The sequence below is a fragment of the Phoenix dactylifera genome, chromosome 10 (assembly GCF_051530095.1).
Source record: "Phoenix dactylifera cultivar Ajwa chromosome 10, Ajwa_hap1_PhDact_Kaust_v1.1, whole genome shotgun sequence".
NCBI lineage: Eukaryota > Viridiplantae > Streptophyta > Magnoliopsida > Arecales > Arecaceae > Phoenix > Phoenix dactylifera.
In genome coordinates, this window is record NC_143199.1 from 29,620,289 (window position 1) to 29,645,280 (window position 24,992).

A 24,992-nucleotide genomic window follows, 5' to 3' on the forward strand; every position below is an offset into this window, starting at 1 on the left:
ATTATGGTCCGAATATTCTGAAGCACAGGATGGCACCTTACCATGCCACCGAAACCACTATGCATCCAGCCAATTACTATAGCTGAATTGCTCACCCTCAAGCATAATTGCTCTAACTTGCAATACGCGCCGAGCATGGGCCAGCAGCACATGGCTTCGAAACTCCTTAAATATTCTACAACCGCTGATCAAGAAGAAAGTTACAGAAAATTACAAACTAACTTTAAGATGGCACCAAGCATCACCTTATTAATTGCTGTGGCAAAGCCAGCATCCGAGGAGGTGTGAAATCCTGATTAATCTCTCTAAGAATCCAGAATATCTTCTTCAAATAAATACGTTCAAATTCATTTTAACCCTGCAATTCGAATGAGGGATGCAATCCTTTTCTGATTGTTAATAATCCACGCTCAGTGACACTCCACGGAATTAAAAAAAAAGTGCATCTTACCTCTTCAACATGGTAGCTTGTCATGTCCCCATCCGGATTGCGTCCATCAAAAGTACAGGAGCTTTAAATTTCAACTTTTAGCATAGATATCCTGCAAAGCATTGATACAGAGATGTTATTCATAAGGCCACTAAAAGTACGTCGATATACGTCATAATGACGATTAAAAAAAGAAGAGTAACTCCTGTAAATGAGTGTTACTTTGAGAGTAAAATTCTTGCAGTTACATCTCTTTTTTAAAAGTTTTTACTCTTTATGTATATATTATCTCAAATTATTTATTAATTATAAGAGTAAACTATAAATTTTTTAATTTTATATTTATTATACTTACATTCAATAATTTATAAAATCTACACTTACGTTCAATTAAATTAATGGCATTAGTAAAACTATTTACCTCATGTAAAAAATCAAAGTTGTTCTTAGATAGAAAGAAAGAAGCATATATTTTCTTATTCCCTTAACTGGATGTCAGTTAAGCTTATTTTGGTATTTCTCAATATTTTTTGATATAATACTTCAATTTTATTTAAGATTAATGGTTTGCTTACGTCCTATTAAGTAATAGGTTAAAATATTAGAAAAAAATAAAACTCAGAAGAATAAGTGTAATTTTTTTAAAATTATTAGACATAAGTATAATTATTTCTAATCACATATGAGTTTTTGCAATTTACTCTAATTATAAAGCAAAAATATTTTATATACTAAATTAAAAAAAAACATGTGTTGATAGAGTGGCCTTGGCTAAGATGTTTCTTAGATATTGAGGCCCTGTTTGGGGGAGCTTTTGGAGGGCCAAAAAGCACTTTCTGGCCCTCCAAAAGTACTTTTAGAGAAAAAAGTGTGTTTGGTAAAATTTCCAAGAAGCTGTTTCAGCTTTTTGGCGGAAGCTCAATTTTGGAGCTTTCCGAAAACGCTGTTTTCAGCTTTGTCGGGAAGCTGTATTTTTTACCAAAATACCCCCATTTAAAAGTTTATTTTTCCTCCCAAAAAACTCAATCCCACCGCCTCTTTCTCTCTCACCATCCCCCCCTCTCTCTCTCTCTCTCCCTCTCTATCTCCTTCTCCTCAATGTCGTCGGCCCTCCTCTTTTTTTTTTTTTTTGGGAGGCAGCCACCACGCCGGCCACCCGTGGCCGCGCCCCCCAGCCCCCACCCGAGCCCCCCGCCGCTGCGACCCACCACACAGCCAAAAAAAAAAAAGGAAGGGGAGGAAGGGGCCGCCATGGCCGCTGCCTCCCCGGCCGGCCCGCCGTCTCGGCCCCCTCCCGAGGCCCTCCCTCCCCCGCGGTCGCCGCGGCACGCCGTCCCGGCCCCCTCCGAGCCCCTCCTCCCCCGCGGTCGCCGCGGCATGCCGTCCCGGCCCTCTCCCGAGCCCCCCTCCCCCCGCGGTCGTCGGGGCCCGCCGTCCCGGCCCCCTCCCGAGCCCCCCTCCCCCGCGGTTGCCGCGGCACACCGTCCCGGCCCCCTCCCGAGCCCCCCTCCCCCCGCGGCCGTCGGGGCCCGCTGTCCCGGCCCCGTCCCGAGCCCCCCTCCTCCCGCAGCCGCCGCGGCCCGCCATCCCGACCCCCCTCCCGCAGCCCGGTCCCCCTTCCGGCGCCGCCGGCTTCGCGGGAGAAGAAGAAAGGAGAAGAAGGAAAGAGAGGAAGGAAGGAGAAGAAGAGAAGAAAAAAGAAAAGAAAAAAAAAGAAGAAAAGGAAAGAAAAAAAGAGAAGAAAAAAAAGAAAAGGAAAAAAAAGAAAAATAAAGAAAAATAAATAAATAAATAAATATGTATATAAATGAACGAATAAATAAATAAATAAAATAATAAATAAATATATTTCAATGAAATAAAATAATAAATAAATAAATAAAGAAAAATATTAGTAATTATTTAACCAATTTTTTCACCTAGTTAGAAAATTTGTTAGAGAAATAAATGGTCATCAAAAGAGTAAAAAATTAATTTATACTAATAATTATAATATTTTATACATTTATTATTGTATTATACTATAAATATAATATAATATAATATTATGTTATGTTAAATAATTTAATATTATTTTAAATTATTATCCTATAGTATACAATGTTATAGTACTATATTATAATAATATTATGTTACATTACATTAATATTATACTATATCATATATTTATGTATTAATATATATTATATTTTATTATGCACTATTGTATAATACTAATAATGTCCTTTATGGTCATTTTGTCATACAAAAGTACTTTCTCAGTTTGTTTACCAAACAAATGTTAAAGTGCCACAGCACTTTAGAAATGTAGTTACCAAACAGCAAACAGCTTTTTATAAAAGCTCTACTTCCAACAGCTCTACTTCTAACAGCTCTACTTCCAACAGCTCTACTGCCAACAGCTCCCCCAAACAGGGCCTGAGTCACCAATTGGTTAAGGATGTTGCACGCTCAACCAAACCGGCTGCCTTCCTGACGAGCAGAATTACGAGGTGCATGGGAATGACTTCTTCCGACCATCCATCAGCTTCAAGCCTCCAAAATCTGGACCGAAGGGGCTTTTGGGTAGTTATCCATTGGTTGCTTCAACTCAAGGAAAGGGAAAGCCGACCTCAAGAACAACCTTTCTTGGAAGACGTGGCTCAAAGTCTGTACCTCTTCGATTTCCACGAATCTCCTACTCCTAGGGAGGGTAACCAGCCAGGCTGGTTGGTAAAGCGAACAATTTTCGGCACAAATTGAGGAAAGACTATGCACAGCAACAGTAAGTCCCCACAAACTAAGCCAAACCACACCATTAACGATCCAATGATTTATACAATACCCAGTATCTATATGCCCTCATAGTATAAAAACATTCAAACACTGGATATGATCAGTACTTGCATAATCTAACATAAGCAAAATAATTATCTTCCTGATTTGCAATTCTCATTTTATGCCTTCAGCCAAAAAATGAGCAAAAAAAGAGAGAGGAGAAATCGCTCCTATATATGCTGATTTTCTCTGTATCATCGTTCTTGTTACTTTAGTTTTGGAACTGTAGCATTGAAGAAAGCAACCAGATTTTCTGTTAAACAATCTGGAAGTATATGAAATTAATTTTAAACCCAAACAAGAATGTGCATAAATATTCCAAAATAAAGATACATCAAGAAACTGTTTCTAGGAACTACAGTCACAAGTTGCAGCTATCAATGGCTACATCATATTAATTCTACAACAGGATTCTGCATATTCTTTCATTTGCCTTGCATTCCTCCCAAGTTATCAGGAAACTTTGGAGCTGGAAGATGGTAGAAAATTAGTCTGCACCAAGAGTACAGGATTTTGTGAAAGCCAACTTGAGTATGCCACTGAGATTAGCTCAAAAGGAACAAAGGCTCGGGCAGATCAAGAGAATGGTCAGTCCATCAATGAAGACAATGACTTGGGGAGAGAAATAAACACAACCTAGTCATGTTCGTTGGATACGGATATCCACAGAACAGAAAGAATTCAGGAACCTCATGGTTACTTAAAAATCACTGAACAGGTCACGTTTCATCATCTTGAAGAGCCATACTGGCAGAGCTCCTAAACCGTAAAAAATGCAGCTGCTACATTTCATCATTTTGAGGAACCATACCAGCAGCTTCTAGACCATGATGGCAAAGATCAATGGTCGGCCTGAAATCACCAGGAAAACACTATGCCACAAGTTCCAATTTTTTATTCCTCTTGCAGACAGCCCAGACAACAGCACACAATCTTCATTTGTCATCCTGAATCCAATTGAATAAGAGTATTTCTGGCAGATCGAAAACCTTTAAATGATCTGCTCATTCTTAATCTGAGGACATCATACTTGATTTTGGATACCACCTTGACAGAATCTCCATGAACCATCATCTTGCCTTTTCAAAATATACTCTACTTTGTATCTACTGCAAGAATGCAATCAGCGAAAAAAATGAATACCCAAGTTATTCAGACCAACCATGAGAGTGACAACGGTGTATTGGAAAGGAATTACCTGTAATAACAGGTTTTTTTCACCTGAGACTCATCGACAAGCTCAGCAGCTTCTTCTAGCACAGCCTCAATTTCAGCAATCTCACTACCAGATACATCTGATACCATCTCAGCCCGCAGGATAGACAGATGTAGTAAAACAAATCTCCAAAAACAGGACCTAGCTTTTGCTGAATGTGCTAAATCTTGCCACTGTCCACCAAAAAAAGAAAAACTGAAGAATACCAAAAATAAAAAAAAAGAAGTAACAACCGAACCACACAAAAAAATGCAAACATGCATTTACCTTTGAAAGCATAGTCTCAGCAAGAATCTCAGGGAGTGCTTGTATTTGATAATTAGGGCCTAGTGCCTCAGCTTTGATGTCTTGCCATTGCTTTACCAGGGCTTCTGCTTCTTCCGCAGCCATTTGTTCCCTGTGTGGAGTAGTACCCGCAGCAGCAGGTAGAGGTGAGAGATCTGTGGGCCATAAATTTTGTGAAGTTCCTGCATCTGTTTGATGCTTAAGGTGTCTCCTGAATGTTATCAACATGTTCCTAAGCTGGCCCCAAATATTTCCATCAATAAAGCCAGAAGTTCTTTTCAAGCCTAAAGGTTGATTCATGGTCCAGGAAGGGGCTTCTGTGCTCAAAGCGTGACCAGAGTGCCATTTATGTGAAATTTTATTGTGAGCAAATTGCATGTTTAACAGCGCAAAGGCACCGAGTACAAAACATCCCGCAACAGCAGTACATGCAACTTTCCCTGCTATATCTCCTGTCATATACCAGCCTTCCAAACTTTTTGTATGATTTACTCCAGGGTTTCTCTTTAGCTGAACAGTTGGGGCACTAGTGCTACCAGTAGCCTTAACTAAAGCTGGTTGACTCTGCAGATCAGCTGGTGCAAGTTGCTTGACAGCCTCGCCCAGATGTCTAGTTGAATTAATATGTGCCTTTTGCTCCACAGACACTCCATAGTCAGACAAAAAACCAGAAGATGGTGATCGACAACTAGCAGAAGGTACTGTTTTTATGGTTCCAATTTTTTGCTTGCCCCCACTTAGAATCCGCTTTGGGCCCCGAAAAAAGTTGGCCTAAGTTTGATAAATAAGCTTTAGAACATTTGCAATCCAAAGATCCATGCTATGTTACATACACATCCAGTAAAAAACTCACCAATGATGGAGAGTAATCTCGTGTATCAGGGAACAGACAAAGAACAGCATCCTTCAGCCATGTTTCCTGGTAAATTTCAGCAGGTCGTCTGGCATAAGACAATTTCAATCTTAAGGCAAGTTCTCTGATCAGTGATAGCATATGTTCACAAGAAGAATCAAAGTTACCACCTGCCCAAATTGCACCTTTCATCTTGGAAAGTAATGAAGGCAAATTTACATTGCCTACAACTTCCCAGTGCCATGTGTTCACAGTCAAAGTGAAGCTGTGTACCCATTGCTGAACTGCAATGATGAAAGTCACAATTTGCGATATAATGAGATAGTTTTTCTTCTGTTCTTTAATTTTTAAAGGTACTGTAATAGCCACTAAAGTTTAGAACTAACCCCAGATATTTGTTTGTTTTTTTATTAAAAAGGAATACTTAACCATATGCAGACTTAAGGAATACTTAACCATATGCAGACTTGCATAAAACTTAACAGAGTTCTCAACATATTATGAGAATTTGGAACCAGTAAGAAAATAGCAATAAAGTAGCACTAAGAAAACAGTAACTACCTGAAAACAACTTTGCAAAACAAACTTGTATAAATAAGTTATAAGTTCCTTAATTAAAATATGATAAATTCGTTTTGGTAAGTAATTACTTATTAAAAAAACTCACATAAGGCATAGGACATCTAGAGGGCTAATTTCTTGAACAACATAAAGACAATAGAGAATCTGTATCTCCTAACCCCATTGCTTACAAGTTTCTCCAAATCTCAAAAAAGGTTAAAATGAAAATAGGAGAGGGAGAAAGAGCAGGGTGGGAACAAAGGAGCATCCACTTATGGCACATCACTGAACACCTAAGAAGTTATTGCACCATGTGTATAGTTTTATAAATGCGTATATGCAAATACATACATATATAATTGATCAGTATGATGGCACGTAGGTGGGTTCAGTCACAAAATACTGCATTTATGATATGCATGTGAAATTCATTTTATTGTTGGTTATTTCATATTATACGGCCTATTATATTTAGATACAAAATGAAACAACATAATATGCCCTCTGTGCTATTAATCTTAGGAGTAAAATACAGATCTAAGGTAAAAGTAGTTATTGTCTTCTAATTGTAAGATTGTATATTAGTGTTCTCACAGCATATTTGTATACACATGCTATCGAATCTGACAAAAATAAACAGTAGGTATTCATATGCGAGCATATAAAAATATTGAGAATGCAAAGAGGATTATAGCTGAAGTGTTGAATAAGCATCCCAAGCAGAGGGATGAGTGTCTTTTCACTGCCCAAGCCAGATATGAAAGTATTCAATATAATCAGTAAGTATACATATCTGAGCATTCAAAGTAATGGGTACAAAGTGGGATTGTAGCTAAAAGTGTTAAATAATGCATGTCAAGATGAGTAGCAAGAGTATCATTTCACTGTTCAAGCCCCTAGTGAAATCCCTTACAATTGCAGACAGTTCTAAGAAAACCACAATAGTCAATGATTTGTCAAGAAATTGAAACCATTCCAACAGACAGTCAACTTAACAATATGTAATGCGTTGCAAGAGTTGTAACCAGAGAAATCTGTGAGTCTATAAAGAGTTCAGACATTTGAATGTTGGACAAAGGAAAATGGAAAACTTTTTGAAATGTTAGATCTTCGGAATAAAAGTGTGCTATTCGCAAGCATGGGTACCTATATGTGAATCAAAACTGAGGCCCAGAGGGCTCTTGTTAGCTTGTCTGCTATTACTTTCTAAGTGTTTATGACTGAATGCGGGATCTGCCTTTTATTCCCAAAGTGAGGGGTGAACACCACATTTTATCTTGAAGGGTGTGCATCCTTCCTTTACTTCTCATATTACAATAATAATGTTATACGAATGACCATTTCAATTCCATGCTATTTCCCCCTTGCTTCTGTCACTTTAACAAACCTACTCAATATTAGTTCTTTTGTTTAATAGGAACTCAACAGTAGTTCTTTTTGTGGCAGGGTTTTTTTCTGAAGGAAGTCTGGTTCCAGTCATAATCTCCTCAAGCATCTCCGTAGGCATCTTATGCTGACATAAAATAAGTACGCAGATTAGAGAAGGCAGAATTGACAAGTATTCGCCTTACTTACCACCCTCATCCTCTATCTCCCCTCTCCCCCCCCACCCCCACCCCCTTTTCTCTCTGAGCATGTGTAATAGGATCTTCAGTTGACTGAGAAAGACAAAGACCTAAGAGATCCATTAAAACACAACCAAAATCAGGAGTCAGTTTCCAAACTAAATGGAAGTAGATGGATTTTAGCAATCTAAGTGTTTACATTTCAATATCGCTTGAACTGGACATTAATGATACAATATATGGCTTTATAAAGAGCACATATCAAAATCAGCACTGCCTAAATAAATTGATATTTCACTTAAAGAAAGACTAAAATCACCAGCGTGGAATGTCATCTCCCATGAATGTATATAGTGAATGCAAGGTTTTTAAGTGAACTTTTACCATATTTTTATTGACATGACAAATCAAGCTGAAAGATAATATGCATCTGTATTTGTTTATTAGTTTCCATCCATTATCTATTCTATTTTTAGATGCTTGGGATTGGCAATTTTCACTTTGGACATCCATTCTATGAAGACATGAGCCCTTAGTAACTTAGTTATTGTAATACCTCTATGCTTCCCTTGTAAATGAAAAGAAAATAGCTATTTATAATGTTTACATATCAATATTGCTTGAAAGAAAAGTGTCCACAATGAAAACTGGAGTTTCCTAGGGCTGATTGGCAATTAAATCAAATAAATCCACCTCAACATTTGCCTGTATTTTCAAACAAAAAGAGAAGAGAAAAGGGGAAAAAAGAACCATGTTGAACCATCAAGATTACCGATCAGCACTCAAATCTTCAATGTTTAACGCTTTGATGGAATATATATAAAGTAAACATAATAAATTGTCTGGATGAACCAGCTGGAAGATTAATCCGAAAGGCTTTTAATTCTGTTCCTTCCAAAAAGGAATAACATGCAGCACACGACATACCAATGATTGATCAACAGTGCCCTTGACTTTGTCCTCTCTTCTTGCAGTTGGATCAAAATTCTGTGAAGTTGAATTTCTGTTGACTTCAAGCTGGCAAAGTTTTTCAACAGCTGCTGTCCCACCACCCTGAGCACCAAGCATTAGTTTTTAATATATCTATATATTGCAGAATAACACAAAGGCCCCTTAAAAACTTACCTCCCCAAGAAGAAATAAGCAGAAGGCTTCCTCAAATTTTAGATCCACACCCTCTGATGCAATCAAACACTCACAGATGATTTTTGCTTTAGTGATCTGCATCCCAGATTGCCAAGAGTTACACCATTGCAGCGAGGCCAATAAGTTATTGTCTTTAACTAAGAAAACATACCATATCAATTTGTCTTGTTGAAAATCCAAGGGCAATATGAGCTATCATCACCATATAAAAGCAGTTAAAATCAATTACAACTTTCTGATTTTGTGATTCCAGAGATTTCTTGTTCTTGCGAGTAACAGCCACGGTATCCCAAGAAAGAAGATCTACTATTTCAGTAGCCATTAGCTTATTCATTGCCTGGCCAAGGAAACAAGGCCAGTCTTGAACTCTACACGAATATTCAACATTGAGACCTTGTTGAAGCAATTCACGCAAGGCTGCAATTGCTCCTCGCCTACGTTCAGCATTATCAGGAGTGTGTGGCATGCCTAGTAGCTCCAATGTGCAAGCAGGGGCCAGCTCCTCTAAGGACTCTTCTATCTAGAAGCATACCCAACAATCCAGTTATTTCATAAAGGAACATGTGATGAATGGAAACAGACAGTGCAAGGTATTTGCCTGTGACAGCAGTGGCATTTTCCCTAGAGAGATTTTGCCCCTCAATAGGTATTGAGCACGTGCAAGAGCTTCAAATCCTTCAGATACTTTACTTTTCTCAAGACCAGTCTTTGCAATCGAGCACTTCATAGAAAAATATTCCAACAGTGAGAAGAAAATTGAAAGAGAGATGAATAAATATTTATATGATTAAAATGCAATGCTTTTTTTTATAAAAAGCAAAAAAAAAGCGTGTCATTACTTCAGCCAGTGCCATGGAGAGAAGTAAATCATGAACGTATGGTTTAGCATCTGGAAGTTGCAAAGCTGCTCGACCAATATCCAGCACCAGTTTTTCCTGTCCCACCTGCATTAAGAATTAGTCTTCTGTCACCTCCATTTGCTTAAGCTATAACACATAAATAACTTAGCCAGGCAAATTTATATCAGAGATTTGACAAGGGGATTTTGACAAAGCAAGATATGCTGAACTGGCCCGTACCGGCAGGTTCAACCCGTACCGAACTAGTCTGGTCTCTGACTGGTCCGGTTCGACCTTAAAAAATGGTTTTGGCCTCTATGGGGCCGGAACCAAGTGGTACCGAACTGGAACCGGCCTGAACCGGCCGAAACCAGATGCGTACCGGATGGAACCGGACAGTTTCTTCCGGTATGGCTAGGAACCAGTGCAAACCAAACCGGTTTGCACCGATTTCGGTGCCACAGCGCGCCGCGCGAGCGCCATGTCAACCACAGCATGTGCGCTGTGTTAACACGACCGGCTCGGTACCAGTCCGAACCGGTCCGATGGTCGACTGGCACCGGTTCGGCCTACCTTGTGACGAAGTCTAAGAATCAAAGTCCATCATACTGATCAGTATAATATAATATCCTACCTTAGAGTGTACTTTTCTTGAAAAGGAATCAACGCGCATGGCAACATGCAAACCTTCTTAGAGGTTCAGAACATATATATTCAAGCTTTAAATCATATAACAGGGCACAGTCATCAATAAAAATAATTATATCGTGTTACTGTATCCATGCATGTACAATTGCCCTTTTTTAAGTAAAACAGGTCTCAAGCCCAGACAAATTTGAGGAAGTATGTTACTGCTTGAACTGTTTCAGTTGACCCAAAGCATGTGAAAACACTATCATTCCTGTGGAATACAACAAAAAGAGACAGAAACCAAGCATATCTAAATTAGGAGGGTTGGTAAATAGGAATAAGTGCATTATCAATCGGATGACAGCTCTCTCAAATCAGACGACAGATTTGCTTCCTCCCCGGCAAGTTGGAGTTTATCACATTGGCATACTTGTAGCAAATTTGACCGACCAAGCTAGAAGCTCAACCTAACATTTAGTAAAGCTTATACCAGGAAGTTGGTACTTGTTAACAAATTAACATTCCAAATGAATGGAGAGAAATTATGAGAGGTGTGCAATAAGCTTATCCATTAAAAGCTGCAAGATGGCTTTTCAATAATTTAATTTTTCTTATATAAAAAATAGAAATCAAATTGTGACCAAACCAACACAAGATACAATGTTTTGAAAACTTTTGGTGGCAAATGGGCAACCAGTGGGCTGCCTAGTCCCTAGGCATTAAGCAATTGCATAGGTGGGTGTCTAAACCTAGAAGGATAGTAATAACACAACAAATGAAGCACAGCATATAAAATATAGTGCATCACTGGGAACCATTACCTTGCAACAGCAATACGAATACACAAACCAATCCCATCCTCCGTACTCAAACATGATGCAAAAAGATAAGGGGGCCACCTAGCCACACCATCTAGGTGGCCATCTTTTTATAAAACAATGCCAATGTGGTGGATCTAAAATCAACTACTATCTTTTATAATAATTTAACAGACCCTCATTTAGCTAATCAACTTATTAAATGACCTACACCTGAAAATTAAAGCTCTTTTCTAGATGAATGCATCAGCATGTTAGCACGAAAAGGAGAATTTAGAGCATCATATTTACTTCTTAGGAAAAAGTTCACAACTATTCAGATCTAGACATGTTGTCTTCTTCTGGTTTAACCATGTTGCATGATGATTTAAATAAAAAAAATCTACATACAACAAATTTTTGCAAGCATACCTCTTGTAGAAGACACAGGGCACCAGGCAGCCAATTCCAAGGAATACGAAGATTAGCTTTTGGTGGAACCTTTTCCTTTATGTTGCCAGCATATTCTGGCTCAAATAGAAGTTTATCCCTCACATCCATCAAGAGATCCTGTGAATCAGCAATAGAGAACATCAAGACTTAAATTTTTCAAATTCCAAGAAAGGGCAATGTATAACTAATAGAAGATTAATACAAATCTGATATAACTAATAAAAGATTAATACAAATCTGATACCTGCCGGGAAACAATGACATCAGCTGTGTATCCCTCTTCAATCTCTGAACTCTTCAGATCCATTGCTGCTTTAACAATCTCATCCTTTTCAGCTTGCCCAGGTACCCCAAGAATCTGCAAAATCATTAGGAAGGCTTCTATCATGATACAGATATAATGTGTTCAAGAAATTATGATTCAGTTATAGGACATAGCGCAGGTCGCTGTGCACCATCTTCTTGGGATGCCCACAAATAAATTCAGCAAAAGGATATATGATTCAGCTAAGGATAGTACATGAAAGAACTTATGCAGGTTTAGTTACTCATGTTGACAAAGAATAGTGGGGCTTTTGGGCTGAATTTATTGAGAGTTTATTTATCTCCTTTGGTAGCATGCTCACATTCACTTTTTTAATTGCTTGATAGATAGATTAAAGGTATTGAATCTATGAACAGTATTTTTCTAGGGTTTATAACAGATTTTATCGTGATAGTTGTAAGTTGTTTTTATACATAAGTAGAAATTATTTATCTTTTTTCTGAAAACTTATCTGGGATGACCTGAATTGAGCAGGATTGCTTATGGGTCTGCATTTTCTTCACCTGGTCATATTCAGGTCAGGTTAGGAGCTCAGCACATCTAAACCTGACCCAAATTTGACCCAAACCAAAGCTGACCCATACCAACCTCTTAAATAAGTCTCTTACCTGCCCAATATTAAAGTATCTAACATAATGAAGAGAACACTCATCTCTCTTTAACACACACTGCATCTTGTTTCCTCCTGAAAACAAAACTTCAAACCACCACATTTCCCAAACAGCTCTTCCCTAGCATCCAAAGTTATAGCAAACAATTTAAGAATTAATAGCATACTTGTTTCCCAAATTAAAGTTATCACTCCCCCCTCTTACTCTTCCTAACCTTTTACATTTTCTTTGTCAATTGTAGTGTTATTGCATGGTTATCCTTGCATAAATGAGACTGAGAAAGCAGAAGATATGGAATCAAAATTATCTCAGGAATTGCAACATCAGAAGTTCAGGGTCCATTGATTGGTACTTATAATTTAATCGAGTCATTCAGGACATGCAACTTTAATGGGATTTCTTTCTCTGACATGCTACAAGCCAAATTAAAAGTGCAAGGGAAATACATCACAAAGAGTTCATGGTCTTAAATTGTAACTTACCATGCCTCATTCTTGGCAATGAAGCACCCACAAGGAGCTTCATGGGGAATCATAGCAGAAGATTTCAACCAACTAATAAATCATAAAGTGCAATGGTGATTATGGGACCTCAGGTTGCTCTTGGATACAAATATTCGGATCAAGTAAAACAAAAGGCACTGAAAACCTCTTTTGGCTGCTAACCAATTATACACTACCACAATTCTTCACCCGGAAAAAAGCAATCAATACATGCAATCGCAATAATAATCCACGTAAATATATTAACATACTCACCTGATAACAAGTGACGGGAATCTCAACTCCCGATCGAGCCTGGCCATTTTCCACGGCCGGCGCCTCCGTCACCTTGACGCCCGCCCGCCCGGAGGCCTCCCTTCGGACCGAACGGGATCTGGCCTCGAGAGAAACCTCATTGGGAACTCCGCCGTCCCCCTTACAAGCAAGCGAGGCCACGCCGGTCAAAGTCAAATCCCTCCGCCTCTCCTCCAGACCGCCATTCCCGAAGCCAGGGCGCCGCAAGGGGAATCCAAACCCCAGATGAGCCAATGCCATGCCCAGAACGAAACCCTAATCACCTTTCCTTCCCTTGCTCCTCCCCCATTCCCATGGAAAACATCGATCTACCAAAGGGGGATGGTTATAGATCCATGGCGAGGGTTAGGGCTAGGGTTTCCTTTCCTCCATTGTCGGCCAACATTTTGGAGACATCGGCATGACGAAGGGGGGAAGAAGAAAAGGCCACCGTTGGAGCGAAAGAGGAGAAGAAGAGGAGGAATGGAAGCCGTCAGGCCGAAGCTTCGATAGGCTCGCGGTTTGGCGCGGGGGCGAAGAAGAGAGAAGAGTGTAACGGATAAAAAGGCAGCCTGAGGAAAAAGAAAGCGGATTCCTTTCCCTTTTCTCATTTTTAATTTTTTTTTTCTTTTTCCCTTGCCAAAAGAGCACATTATCAGACGGCCACAATCCTTTCATCAGGAAAGGTTCTAAAAGAACGATAAGCCCAGCTAATACGCGTCTGGCGTAAGAAATTTAAAGGGAATAGTACTAAAATTAACTGGGATCAAAAAAAGGAACTTAATATAAAATTTATTATATTCCTAATAGATACAGTTAATATAAAATTTCTATCCTATGGACAAAAGCAACATGAGACCCACGCTATCATAAAAATTTATGTTACTACAAAGACAAGAAGGAAATCGCAAAGAAAAATAGATGAAATTGGTGCTTCATTGCGTAATCCGTCCATCAATTGCATCGACCAGAGCAAAGTCACCAATCTTCTAATGCCACGTAGCATGCTGGTGGTGCAGATCACCTTTTAGCTAAAAACATCTTTTAGCTAACAGGACATGGCTGTGCACCATTTCTATTTTGAAATGCTATTTTTTTTTTCAGATATATTATAGCTGACGAATGCCAAAGTATCAAAATATCAGATGTTATAGTGAATTGGGACTAATTATTTCTTCACAAACTGATTTTAATATTAACTTATCCGATAAAAAAAAATGAAATTATTAAATTTAGGATGATAAAATGAATTTGCATCGCCCGGTAACAGGTGTTTTTTCTGTTTTAATCAGCTTACTTAGGAGAAAACAATTTAAATGCCAATCAATCTCTCGACCAAGGTAACAGAAAATAGATCTCCTGCAGCAATAAACACAGAACTTGCTAATGACTCTAGAAGAGAATTTCTGTCAAGGGCTCAAGGTTTGGCAGGGTCTGCCTCTTAGCTTTCTGAAGAGCTCAATTGCACCCTAAGCGAGACAGCATAAATAATTAACATGGCTTAATGGCTTCCTCACTGTTTAGAAAGGAGCAAAAACAGAACAAGGCATATCCTTCCGTACCTTTGAGGTCTCTTTTTTTTTTACTCACCAGGGAGATACAACACTTTAAAGCAACTCGATATAAATCCCTTGAGCACCTTCTGAAGGGCAATACTGAAGCATATTCGCACGTCAACCTCAGTCAGGTTCTTTCAGAGGCACTAAAGCATATACAATATATACATCAACAAAAGTAAAATTTGTTCTTTCTAATTTTTTTTTGAACTGTCCTTCAAATGCATAACCGGCTCATTTGCTTTAGTACCTCACAACATTAAGTCAGGTGCCATAGTCCACTGCAACTGAAAGAGAACATTCAGTGCTTTAGCCCTAGACATGTCTGCTTTCTATCAACCCCTTGCTGAGAGCAAAAGCAATAACAGTTTTGTACTACATGGAATATCACCAAATCAAAAGAATGATCCTTCGAAGAGTCAAGATAAAAGTTGGCAAACTAGAAATCCAAATTAGAATGAAACGATTTTCCATTTGAGAACTGTTCAAAATGATGTATCCCAATAAAACTATCTATATAAGACCGATGGATGGTAGATCAAAAATTTACAAAGGTAATTTCATACAATGGGCCCTACAGAAAGCCTCTATTATCAGTCATACCACAGCAACATGTGGCATGTGCCAAAATGACAGACTGAAGTTTTTGGACTCTGCAGAAGAAGCAGTACCAATTGAAGGGATATGGCTATCCCAGTTTAATTAACAATATTAGTATACTGCTGCGCAGTCTGCGCCCTTTCCAGAATGATAAATCAAAATCGGGTAAACTTTTCTGAGGTTAGCCATCAGAACATGAAGTTGACAATGGGCGAGATGACTTCAAATCCTTTGACATTGATGCAGTTGGGTCCCCGATATCCTGTGGCGGATCTGTTTCCATCATTGGTTTCTCGTCATCTTCAGATTCTACTATTGGTTCTTCAGAATCAGCCTTTGACCTGATACAGCACAAAACATAGTGAATTATAGGCTTTAAGACTTCATAATATTTCCAATTATTCCTTTGAGGTCTACCCAATATGCTACAAGTGAGAGGCTCATTAGGAGCCATCGCTGTTCAAGATTTTCTAACCAACATTTTTAATTGATTAAAGCATTGCACCATAATGTTGGGTTAGCCTCGTCATTTTCCAAATCCAAATGAACCACAAATTAGTCATAACCAGACATCTATGCAAGGTATGGAATGGATTCATAGGAAGAATCTATTATATCTAAGATACAAAGTGTATTAGGAAATCTATATAAATTATAGGTTGCATTTCATCAAACCAATACCAAGAATGCTTCAAAGTAGATAATCATGTAAGAGAAGACAAGGGGCAAGAAAAGCTCAACAGCCAAACTATTCTCGGCACCACAACTATTCACAGGGTTTAAACTAAAGCAGAAAAAGCATAGAATGGTTTCAGACTCACCTTGGTTTAAAAGGAAGAAGCGGGACATTAAAAACTCACCTTGGTTTAAAATTATAGTCTTTTAATTCCTTTATAACATGGTTGAATGCATGGAGAGCCATTTTCTTAACCTGGATAATGTTCAATAAAATTAGAAACAATTACAGGAATTTGAACAAAGTCTTCAAGATGCTTGACAGAAAACAAATTTAACAAAAGAAATCATGAAAAAGCACAAATATGGACTTATAGGGATGAAAAATATAGCTAGTAAACCTCTAGCTTATCTTCCTTAGCCCTGTGCTCTTCTGGAAGTATGCGAAATTCTTCTGTTAATCGAATGCACTCACGAACATTCTCAGGAGACACAAAGTCCATCGCAACCTTTATGCATGACTGTTAAGGAGATAACAATGCCGAATGCCAGTTACCAGTGATGCAAGCATAAACCCTTGATGTTATTCAGGATGAATAGAGTTGTTATGTGAATAAAAGAAAAGCATACCTTTAGATTTCTGACTTGATGGGGACATCCAGCTGGGATAAAGACGGCCTCGCCAAGCTTTTGCTCGAATGTCCAAGGCTCAATTCCTAAATGAACACGAGTCATAGATTATTAGGTCTAAATGCCTTCAATTATACTAATCTGAATGCATAACAAAGAACCAACAAGGATTTCATTTGTCGCCAGAATTGATGTAAGATTAACTAACCATATTCATCCTTAAGCTTCCTTTTGTGCTCCAAGGTTAAATAGAAAGACTGATCATGAATAGGATGAATCACCTATGACAAACAATGAACTTATTTACAATGCAAACAAGGAAGATGAAATGCTCCACAATACGATCCTGTACATATTGGCATGTTGTTACCTGTTCAATTGGAGAACAGTGGACATGCCTGAACTCTCTAGCATGCTTTCTAAGATATTCCTGGAGCTTCGTAACATCTTCTCTTCGAAAAATATCCCACAACGCACCTCCTTCTGGCTGCTTTTGCTCTTTTCGCTCTATACTGTCACCCAATACAGCAGGTTGTTGCTCTCTCTCTTTATCTGAACCCCCATCTTCCTTTGCCACTGTATAGTTTTTCAAATCTGAAACTTCCTTCACTCCACCACCATCAGAATCTTTTGCGGTTTCAGTGTTTACAGCAATAGAATCAAGATCTCTTTTCATTCTTTGACCAGAAAATGCAGCCTTCCTCCCCAGCTTTCTCCTCCTGCTTCTAATTTTTGTTCCCTCATCTGGCCCTTCAGAAACTTTGCGATTGCTACCCTCAGCTTGTATCGCCACATCATTACCAGATTTGTCTTCAGGTAAGAGATTAGGAGAATGCATTACAGCTTCTCCCTCATTCTGAATTTTCCCTGAAGTTTGACCAGGCACTACAATGCCCGACTTCTTTATAATGCCCGCAGGTCTGCCCCTTTTCAGACCTTGTTTTGTCTTAACCACAAGCATTTCATCATCATCCTTAACATCTGCATTGCACATTTCATTATTTCCAATTTTAATGGAAATCTGGCTAGCATCATCTCCTTGATCAACTCCTTGAGAGAAAGACACTCTATTGCTTTCAGTTGTAACAGGATATAGAGGAAAATTGCAAATAACATGCAGCCCAGTTTGGCAATCTTCATTACCTGCTTCAGCTTCGACACCAGTCTCCTGATCAGATGCTTCCTCACCAACTCCTTTTCCAGAATTTACCACAGATATTGGCTGAGACCGACCAATTTCCTTCAAGGAGGATTGAGATATTGGAAATTCTCCATCAGCAATGGCACATGACTGAATATCAACCAAATTGGATGTGGATTTAATTACAGATGGATCTTCAGTATGAACTTTAACAGTCCCTTTTAGATCATCACAAATTGCGCCAGAATGCTGGATTTCATTTTGGCATACATTCACTTGACCCATCTGTTGATTTTTAAGAGTTTCTTCATCATTCAAATTAGAAGAAGCCATTTGACCCACTTTCTTCTCTTCTACCTCACCAGCTGATGCATGTAACTCAATGGATTCCATGACAGACTTGTTAATAGATAGCTTCGGACAAATTCCATCAGCTACTTGACCATCATCTCCAGTTCTTTGACATTCTTTTAAATCTTCATTCTGAGCAAGCTGATGGTCATTTGAAAAACAACCATTTTGTCCCTCTTGTTCATCACATATTACACTTTTTTCAGCTTCAAAATCAGAAAAGCCTGCATCAGCATCTTTCTTAACATGCATTGCATCCTCAAATTTAACATCTGATTTTTTCACATGAGATTCAGCTATAGAGAGAGAAACTATTTTTTCCTCACCAACACAATCATCACATATATTGTTTGCTTGCACAGGAAGGTCATTTTCTATATTTGAAGTTTGCATGGAGTGCTTTGCCCCAGCAGTTAAGCTGATGTTTGAATTATCATCAGGTGGCTCCATTGCAGATTTCCCTGGAGAGAGTGATGAGCTCTCTTCTGGACCTGTTTGTATGGTATAAATCTGTTCTCTTAAATCTTGATCCCTGTGTTTCTTTTTCAACTTCTCTATCCTGGAAAGCTGATAATCAGAAAGGGTAACCTCTGCTGTATGTGTCAACACATTCACCTGGGTAAAAAATCGCATATCAGGCATCAAAGATATTTCCTGATTAACAGGGAGTCGCGTGCAAGACAAAAACTACTGAAAATTTCTAGAACATTGGATCTGTGAGGCATGCTAATGAAAAACATTAATTTAATATACTAATACTATTAAAGAACTGCAAACAGAAAATCTAATAAATAAATTGAATAAATATAGACCATCATTTCATATATGATGCTGGAGATCAAGATATGAGAATCAAAAACAGGGATCGCCAAAAAATGATAGTTAAAACTAATAGATGTTTCTTGGTTTAGTTTTCAACCTCCTTCCCATTAAGTGAAAAAATAAATAAATAAATGTAATGCTGCAGGAGGATAACCAGTACAGGGGACACCAAATCATTCAAGCCAGCGACGCTAATGTATCATCAGACACTCTGCAATCGGATTTTGAGACTATTGTGCAAAACATGTGGTTGAGTTAGGCTAGAAATGTGTGGATTCACATCATACAGAATACCAAATCTCAGCTATCAACATGAGGTTAGTTATATCAACTCAAGAAAATCAAAGCCACAAACAGACATGACATCAGTACTTGCAGCAAAATACATACCGCATCAGACATATCACAGTGAAGCTTTGTCACAGAATCACCCCTGCCTAACTCTTCAGCAAGACCATAAGCAATATATGTTTTGGGCCCCAGGTCTGGCTTTAGAACATCCTTAGGCAGCTTCACTGCAAGATTTAGAGGACCATACCTAGGATCTGTATATTCTGGGAATGGCAAAGCAGCTATAAACTCAGCACCATGACGAGGTAGCCGCTCCTCAAAGGCACTGGCTGGAGGCCAGTCCTTAAGTTTTAGCATCTCAGGCCATTGATTATCATGAGTTCGCCCCTCAGTATATCCTCTGAAAAACTGGTGAATATTTATCTCAACCTACAACATATATGATATGCATCAGAGAGTATCAATTTAAATAGACTGCGTAAAAACCAGCATGCAGTGGGCTGGCCCGCCAATACAGTTCCTGGCATTTAAATGTCAAAAAATTACAAAGGATAACTAATAAAAACAGAGGATGAGTCTTGGCGCAACGGTAAGGTTACTCCATTATGATCTGGATGTCATGGGTTTGAAACACAGAAACAGCCTCTTCAGACGCGAGGGTAAGTCTGCATACACCAGACCCTCCCAAGACACCACAATGGCAGACGCCTCGTACACTGAGCCACCCTTTTTTATGACAAAAAAAAATAAAAAATACAGCAAGCTGTCAAGGAATACACAGGACTCAAAAAATAGATATAGACAAATGCCTACTTGCATAATCTTCATCAGATAGGCAATTTTATCCTATGCAAGCAACAAACAACCAACCGCATATCCAAAAAAATTTCTTCATGGATCCTTTAGTGCAACATGTCATGTAACATTCCTTCAGAAATATAAATAGTTATTAGGATTTAAAATTAAGGTTTCACTGCCATTGACAAAATATTCACATGCTGATCAAAATATACCTCACCAATTAGTTGATTTTACAACTATAGCAAAGTTTCAGCTCGCGCTTAACACAATGAAAGAAATTTCATTCAACTAAGAATGGATTAATAACTTATATATGATTAAGATTTTTGGAAAACTCTATAAGTCAATATGCAAAGGAAAGAAAATGGACACACAGACACATATAGTCATGCACAGTTCCACATATTTTAACAAGATAGATATGCAATGTTCCACACGCACGCACATGCACATGTACACACACATATATATGTGAGTATGTGTATTCACCAAAATTATTTTACAAACATTTCTTAACATCAAAAACATGTATGAGATGTTAAAACTAACCTCGTACCAATCCAAACAATCAATTGCCTTTACTGCCAGCTGCTCGGATGCAATCTTAGAATTTGTCTTCTCTCTTAATGCACGCCACATAACCATTGGCTCCCAGCTCAGGCCAGAAGTAAGCTCCAGCACATCACGAACAATCACCGGCTCCCCCTTTACCCAATGGTTTTGGAAGTGCTGTAGTTCTCCCTGTTGAATATCTCTAGCAGTTGGACAGTACAAATAGTTATCACCAGAATTTTCCCTACAAGCTGCTTTCCGCAACATATCACTCCCAGCCTTAATATCGCCAGATGCGGTGAAACAGGAGCACCAACGGGACACGTCCCCAAATTTCACAAACTTATTGCTTGTAGCAATTGCATCAGCTTTCTCCTCTAACTCACGGAGCAACTTTTCAGGAAACATGCACTTCAGCTCCAAAAGGGAGTTGCCACATCCCCCAATCTCCTTTGGAGGGCAAGGAATGCTGCCATCACTATTTGCTTTCCATTCTCTCATATGAGTCATGCAATCAGTGGAGATAGCAATATGACCGTCTAAAGAAGTCTCTTGAGTTTGTTTTCTATTAGCTCGACCTGTATTCATACGACGAGGAGATCCCCCATGCACATAATCTTTACGGCTGCCTTGATATGGCAAAATTACTGTGCCATCACTACCAGGTATGCGACCTTCATGAAGCTCCCGGCAGCAACCAAGGCATAAGTCATACGAACAGCTAGGACAGCTTCTGTGCAAATCAACAATAGAGGTTCTGCAATTGTTGCTGCTCCAAAATAATTTCACAAATCAGAAATTTGAAAGGCTGAATCAAATCACATGCGGAGCCTATTATTTATCAAGGGCAAGGTTTCAATTGCAGCCAAGATATCAGTGAGCATAGTATCGGACACTCACCGATACGATATAACTGATATCTCAGATGAGATTTCCTATCAATCTTTCGTGATCTTAAATTAACATGGAATGTAAATGCTTAGGAGAATATGTCATTTACATGGAAAGTTCTTCGGGCCCACCTACAGATGGCTCGGCAACTCAGAATTTAACCCACCCCCATGTCTTGCATAAATTCCTGAGAATCACACCAATCCCCTCATGCTACGTGGCAGGAAGAACTTTTTGTGCCCATGAAACAGGCCCCCCTTAGCATTACTCATTTTTACTTATTAAACATTTAATGTCATGCATAAGAACAGTAGGTAATCTTGGATACTATATTGGCCAATATTTCAATATCTAGGTTCCTATAATATCAGCCAAGATCTTCAAACATCTCAGTCCTCTTGCATTTTCCCGAGCTTTCCATTTTTGACCAAGATAGACCACAATCTCAGTTCTGAACAGCAATGGCCACCCAGCAAGATAGCCAAGATATCTGGTTAAAAAAGAGAAAAAAATACTTGATCAGGGAAAGAATTTTACCAGTATACACGTTCATCCTTTTGACATTTAGCTCTTTTTATCTTTAGGTCGGTCGACATAAAACCTGATCAAGCAGCAGCGGAGAAAGATCAGATTGAAAAGAACAAATGGAAAAGTATACAACTTGAAAGTCCAATTTATGCCAGTTATACCTCGGATCTTGGCCTCAATTTCCTTCTCCGCCATTTGTTCCTGGCGTAGTTCTTTCAACCATGGCAGCAATAAGCGTACAATATAACAATAGTATTGAACTCTGTCAGCTTTCTTGATCTTTTTTTCAGGAGGCTACAGTCAAAATAGAGAATGTGTTATCAGATATAATTACATAAGTAGAGAACTGAACATAAGAATGTTAAAGAATACCAAATACCAAAAGCAGACCTCAGGAACTCCTTTCATACGTAAGCATGCCTTGCAATTACAGTTGTTGCAGCAAACTGGGCATTTTCTTGAAAAATCAGCCTCTGATAAATGAGGATACCTAACAACAATCACAAAGGAAAATGCATAAAAATAATACCAGATATGTAATTTCAAGCTTGCAAGATTCACTATTATGCTACGAAATACAGGACCACCGGACTCAAACAAATACCTAGCAGCTAAATCTGTACAATCTTTCAAACAATCAAAACCATACAAGACAATTTAGAAGCATAGAAACTAGAACGTATTCTCTTAATGCTGCTTTACGAATTTCTATAATTCAACCCTATCAGAAAGAAAGTCTGATTAGAGTTCCTAGAAATAGATGAAACAATTTTTCTTTTTTTTTATAAAAAAAAAGAAGATGAAACCTGGAATAATAAAAAGAGCAGAAGGGAAATATGGAGTTCTTTACAAAATTGGGACTGAAGAAAATTTGAAGTTAAATCCTAGATATAAACATACCAAGAATAATGTAAAAAATAAGGAGAAAAGGATCTTCACTCACCAGCGAGTCATGCATGGCACACAAAAGCGTTTCTTTTTGCAGCTTGAACACCATACCACTCTTCCCTTATCGTTCCTCTGACACTGGTGGCACATTAGGGCATCCTCCCCTGTCAGTTGCTTCCTCTTGGAACCCTAAAACACAAAGATACAGATACATAAATTAATCGCATTCAATCAAGCCGAAGAGATAAGAGTAATCCATCCAGCCAAGCTGGAGAGAATTATCACCTCAGGCTTTCTCTCAGGACCTGAAGCCTTGTTAGAATTCCTCGTAACCCTAGCAACAGAAGAGGGTCCAGCTTCCAAATCCTCCTTCTCGACCTTCTTAGCATCTTTCCCCTTTCTACCCTTCTTCTTCAAATGCTTTCTCTTTCGCTTCTTCCCCACCTTCAAAATGTCTTCGTATTCGTCTTCTTCGTTGCCCTAATACCCATAACAACATCGTTCGTTAAAAAAAAAAAAAAAATCAATTTTTATACGAGAAAACAGTAGGTGAATCTAGATGAAATGCAAGAAATCGATCCTCGCCATTTCCAGCCCGAAAAAAAAAAAGAAGTAAGAAAGAAAAAATCAAATTTTTCTACAAGAAAGCAAGAGAAAAACCTCGAAGAGTGCAAGAAATCGCTGCTCAACTTCGCCAGCCCCGAAAAAGTTAAAGAGAGCAAAGGAAAAACGAAATAGATCGAATTTTGCTAAGAAACACAAAGAAAAGATGGAGGAAATCACTCCTCACCTTTGCAAGATCGTCTTCCTCCTCTTCCTCGTCGCTTCCCAGCTCGTCCACCACCATCGGCTTCACCGGCCTCCTCTCCCTCATCTGAATATCCCTCATGGCGAACACTCCCCCCAAACTAGCCGCCGGCAGCCGGAATGTCCTATCATCACTCCTCTTCCTCCGCCGGCTCGGCCGACCCCTGCCTCCCCCCACCCGCGGCGAAACCCTAACGCTACTTCTCCTGACCTGCTGCTCGTAGTGAGCCTCGCAGAGGCTCACACCTTCCTTCTTCCAGTTCTTGCACCGCCACGACTTGCCGTCGCTCCGGCTGCACCGCTGATCCTCCGGCGGCATCCCCGGCCGCTTCCCTCCCGCCATCTTTTCCCCAAAAACCCGGTTCTCACGCCCGAAAGACCCGGGTTTTAAAACCCGCTCGTCCCGCCAAAGCCGAAAGACTGGTGGAAGTCGAAGGGAAACGCCCCGTTCGCAGAAGAAAAAAAAGAGCTGGAGAGAAGGCGAAAGCAAGACGGGAGAGGAGAATAATGAAAAGCTAGCCTTTTTTTTTTTAAAGGGTCTATATAGAACACGGACCTCGCGTCGTACGGCGAGCGTGTGAACGCGAAATTAATGCACGGGAATCGGATTTGGAAATGGATAACGGGTGGCGTTCGGGGGTCCGGGAGGCGGTTATCATGCACCGGAGCGGCAAGGCGGGGACGCGGGCTGTGGAGGAGTCCGTGGCTGGCGGGCTTTGTGATTTGTGCCCCACTTCCAAGCCCTCTGATTGCAGGGAATCAGACGGTGAGGCCGCTCTAAGCCCAGTTTAGGAAAAGTATCGTTCTGCTCTCTCTCTCTCTCTCTCTCTCTCTCTCTCTCTCTCTCTCTCTCTCTCTCTCTAGATGGTCAGGCAGCGGAATGTGTTCAACATTTCGGCATATACATGTATATGGCATGGTAGATAGACTCTCTATATTTAACTTAGAAAAGACTAATCTATTTTACATTATATATGAAAAAAAAAGGAAGTGAAGAGAGTAAAAACAATATCTAGATTGCTGACTAGGTTGCTTCTTATATTGTGCATCATTCAGGAAAGTTCTTTTGAAAAAATGTCAAGTCTGTTATTTCTTCTCTCCGTCAACTACTTCTTTTTGATCTTTCTGAATGTACACATGCGCGTTTGGTATAAT

General features: G+C 39.3%; 2 protein-coding genes across 9 annotated transcripts; both read right to left on the bottom strand.

The window, feature by feature from the left end:
- Positions 1-3,478: 3,478 nt before the first annotated feature.
- On the bottom strand, positions 3,479-13,878 carry LOC103722445 (plastid division protein CDP1, chloroplastic-like). 4 transcript variants are annotated; one of them, XM_088705888.2, is made up of 13 exons: positions 13,287-13,878; positions 11,837-11,950; positions 11,572-11,709; positions 9,713-9,817; positions 9,472-9,594; positions 9,025-9,393; positions 8,853-8,948; positions 8,655-8,764; positions 5,772-5,885; positions 5,602-5,689; positions 4,731-5,519; positions 4,446-4,636; positions 3,479-4,353 (listed from the first exon to the last, which is right to left on the bottom strand). In XM_088705888.2, the coding sequence occupies exons 1-13, from the start codon at positions 13,563-13,565 to the stop codon at positions 4,272-4,274; spliced, it is 2,598 nt and encodes an 865-aa protein (XP_088562014.2). In that variant the 5' UTR covers positions 13,566-13,878; the 3' UTR covers positions 3,479-4,271. The 4 variants fall into 4 exon arrangements, with proteins under 4 accessions (XP_088562014.2, XP_088562013.2, XP_088562016.2 ...); XM_088705887.2 differs by having other exon boundaries at positions 3,479-4,356; XM_088705890.2 differs by lacking the exon at positions 5,772-5,885 and having other exon boundaries at positions 5,602-5,667; positions 8,655-8,780.
- Positions 13,879-15,312: 1,434 nt separating this feature from the next.
- LOC103722435 (lysine-specific demethylase JMJ27-like) lies at positions 15,313-24,594 on the bottom strand. 5 transcript variants are annotated; one of them, XM_088705883.2, is made up of 15 exons: positions 23,821-24,594; positions 23,316-23,510; positions 23,086-23,219; positions 22,533-22,632; positions 22,304-22,436; positions 22,152-22,215; positions 20,721-21,492; positions 19,470-19,799; positions 18,584-18,872; positions 17,136-18,463; positions 16,974-17,046; positions 16,766-16,851; positions 16,537-16,656; positions 16,321-16,391; positions 15,313-15,801 (listed from the first exon to the last, which is right to left on the bottom strand). In XM_088705883.2, the coding sequence occupies exons 1-15, from the start codon at positions 24,178-24,180 to the stop codon at positions 15,642-15,644; spliced, it is 4,215 nt and encodes a 1,404-aa protein (XP_088562009.2). In that variant the 5' UTR covers positions 24,181-24,594; the 3' UTR covers positions 15,313-15,641. The 5 variants fall into 5 exon arrangements, with proteins under 5 accessions (XP_088562009.2, XP_088562012.2, XP_026655763.4 ...); XM_088705886.2 differs by lacking the exon at positions 16,537-16,656; XM_026799962.4 differs by having other exon boundaries at positions 17,136-18,872.
- Positions 24,595-24,992: the final 398 nt, after the last annotated feature.

What these genes read in the sequence shown, in the direction of transcription:
- LOC103722445 (XM_088705887.2), bottom strand. Translation starts at nt 13,565, where the DNA reads ATGGCATTGGCTCATCTGGGGTTTGGATTCCCCTTGCGGCGCCCTGGC. An exon ending in TCTCCATGGCACTGGCTGAA is followed by an intron (nt 9,595 to 9,712) that starts GTAATGACACGC and finishes TTTTCTATGAAG; the next exon opens with TGCTCGATTGCAAAGACTGG. An exon ending in CAACAAGACAAATTGATATG is followed by an intron (nt 8,949 to 9,024) that starts GTATGTTTTCTT and finishes TCTGGGATGCAG; the next exon opens with ATCACTAAAGCAAAAATCAT.
- LOC103722435 (XM_026799962.4), bottom strand. Translation starts at nt 24,180, where the DNA reads ATGGCGGGAGGGAAGCGGCCGGGGATGCCGCCGGAGGATCAGCGGTGC. An exon ending in GTATGAAAGGAGTTCCTGAG is followed by an intron (nt 22,437 to 22,532) that starts GTCTGCTTTTGG and finishes TTTTGACTGTAG; the next exon opens with CCTCCTGAAAAAAAGATCAA. An exon ending in ACTGTGATATGTCTGATGCG is followed by an intron (nt 18,873 to 19,469) that starts GTATGTATTTTG and finishes TTTTTTACCCAG; the next exon opens with GTGAATGTGTTGACACATAC.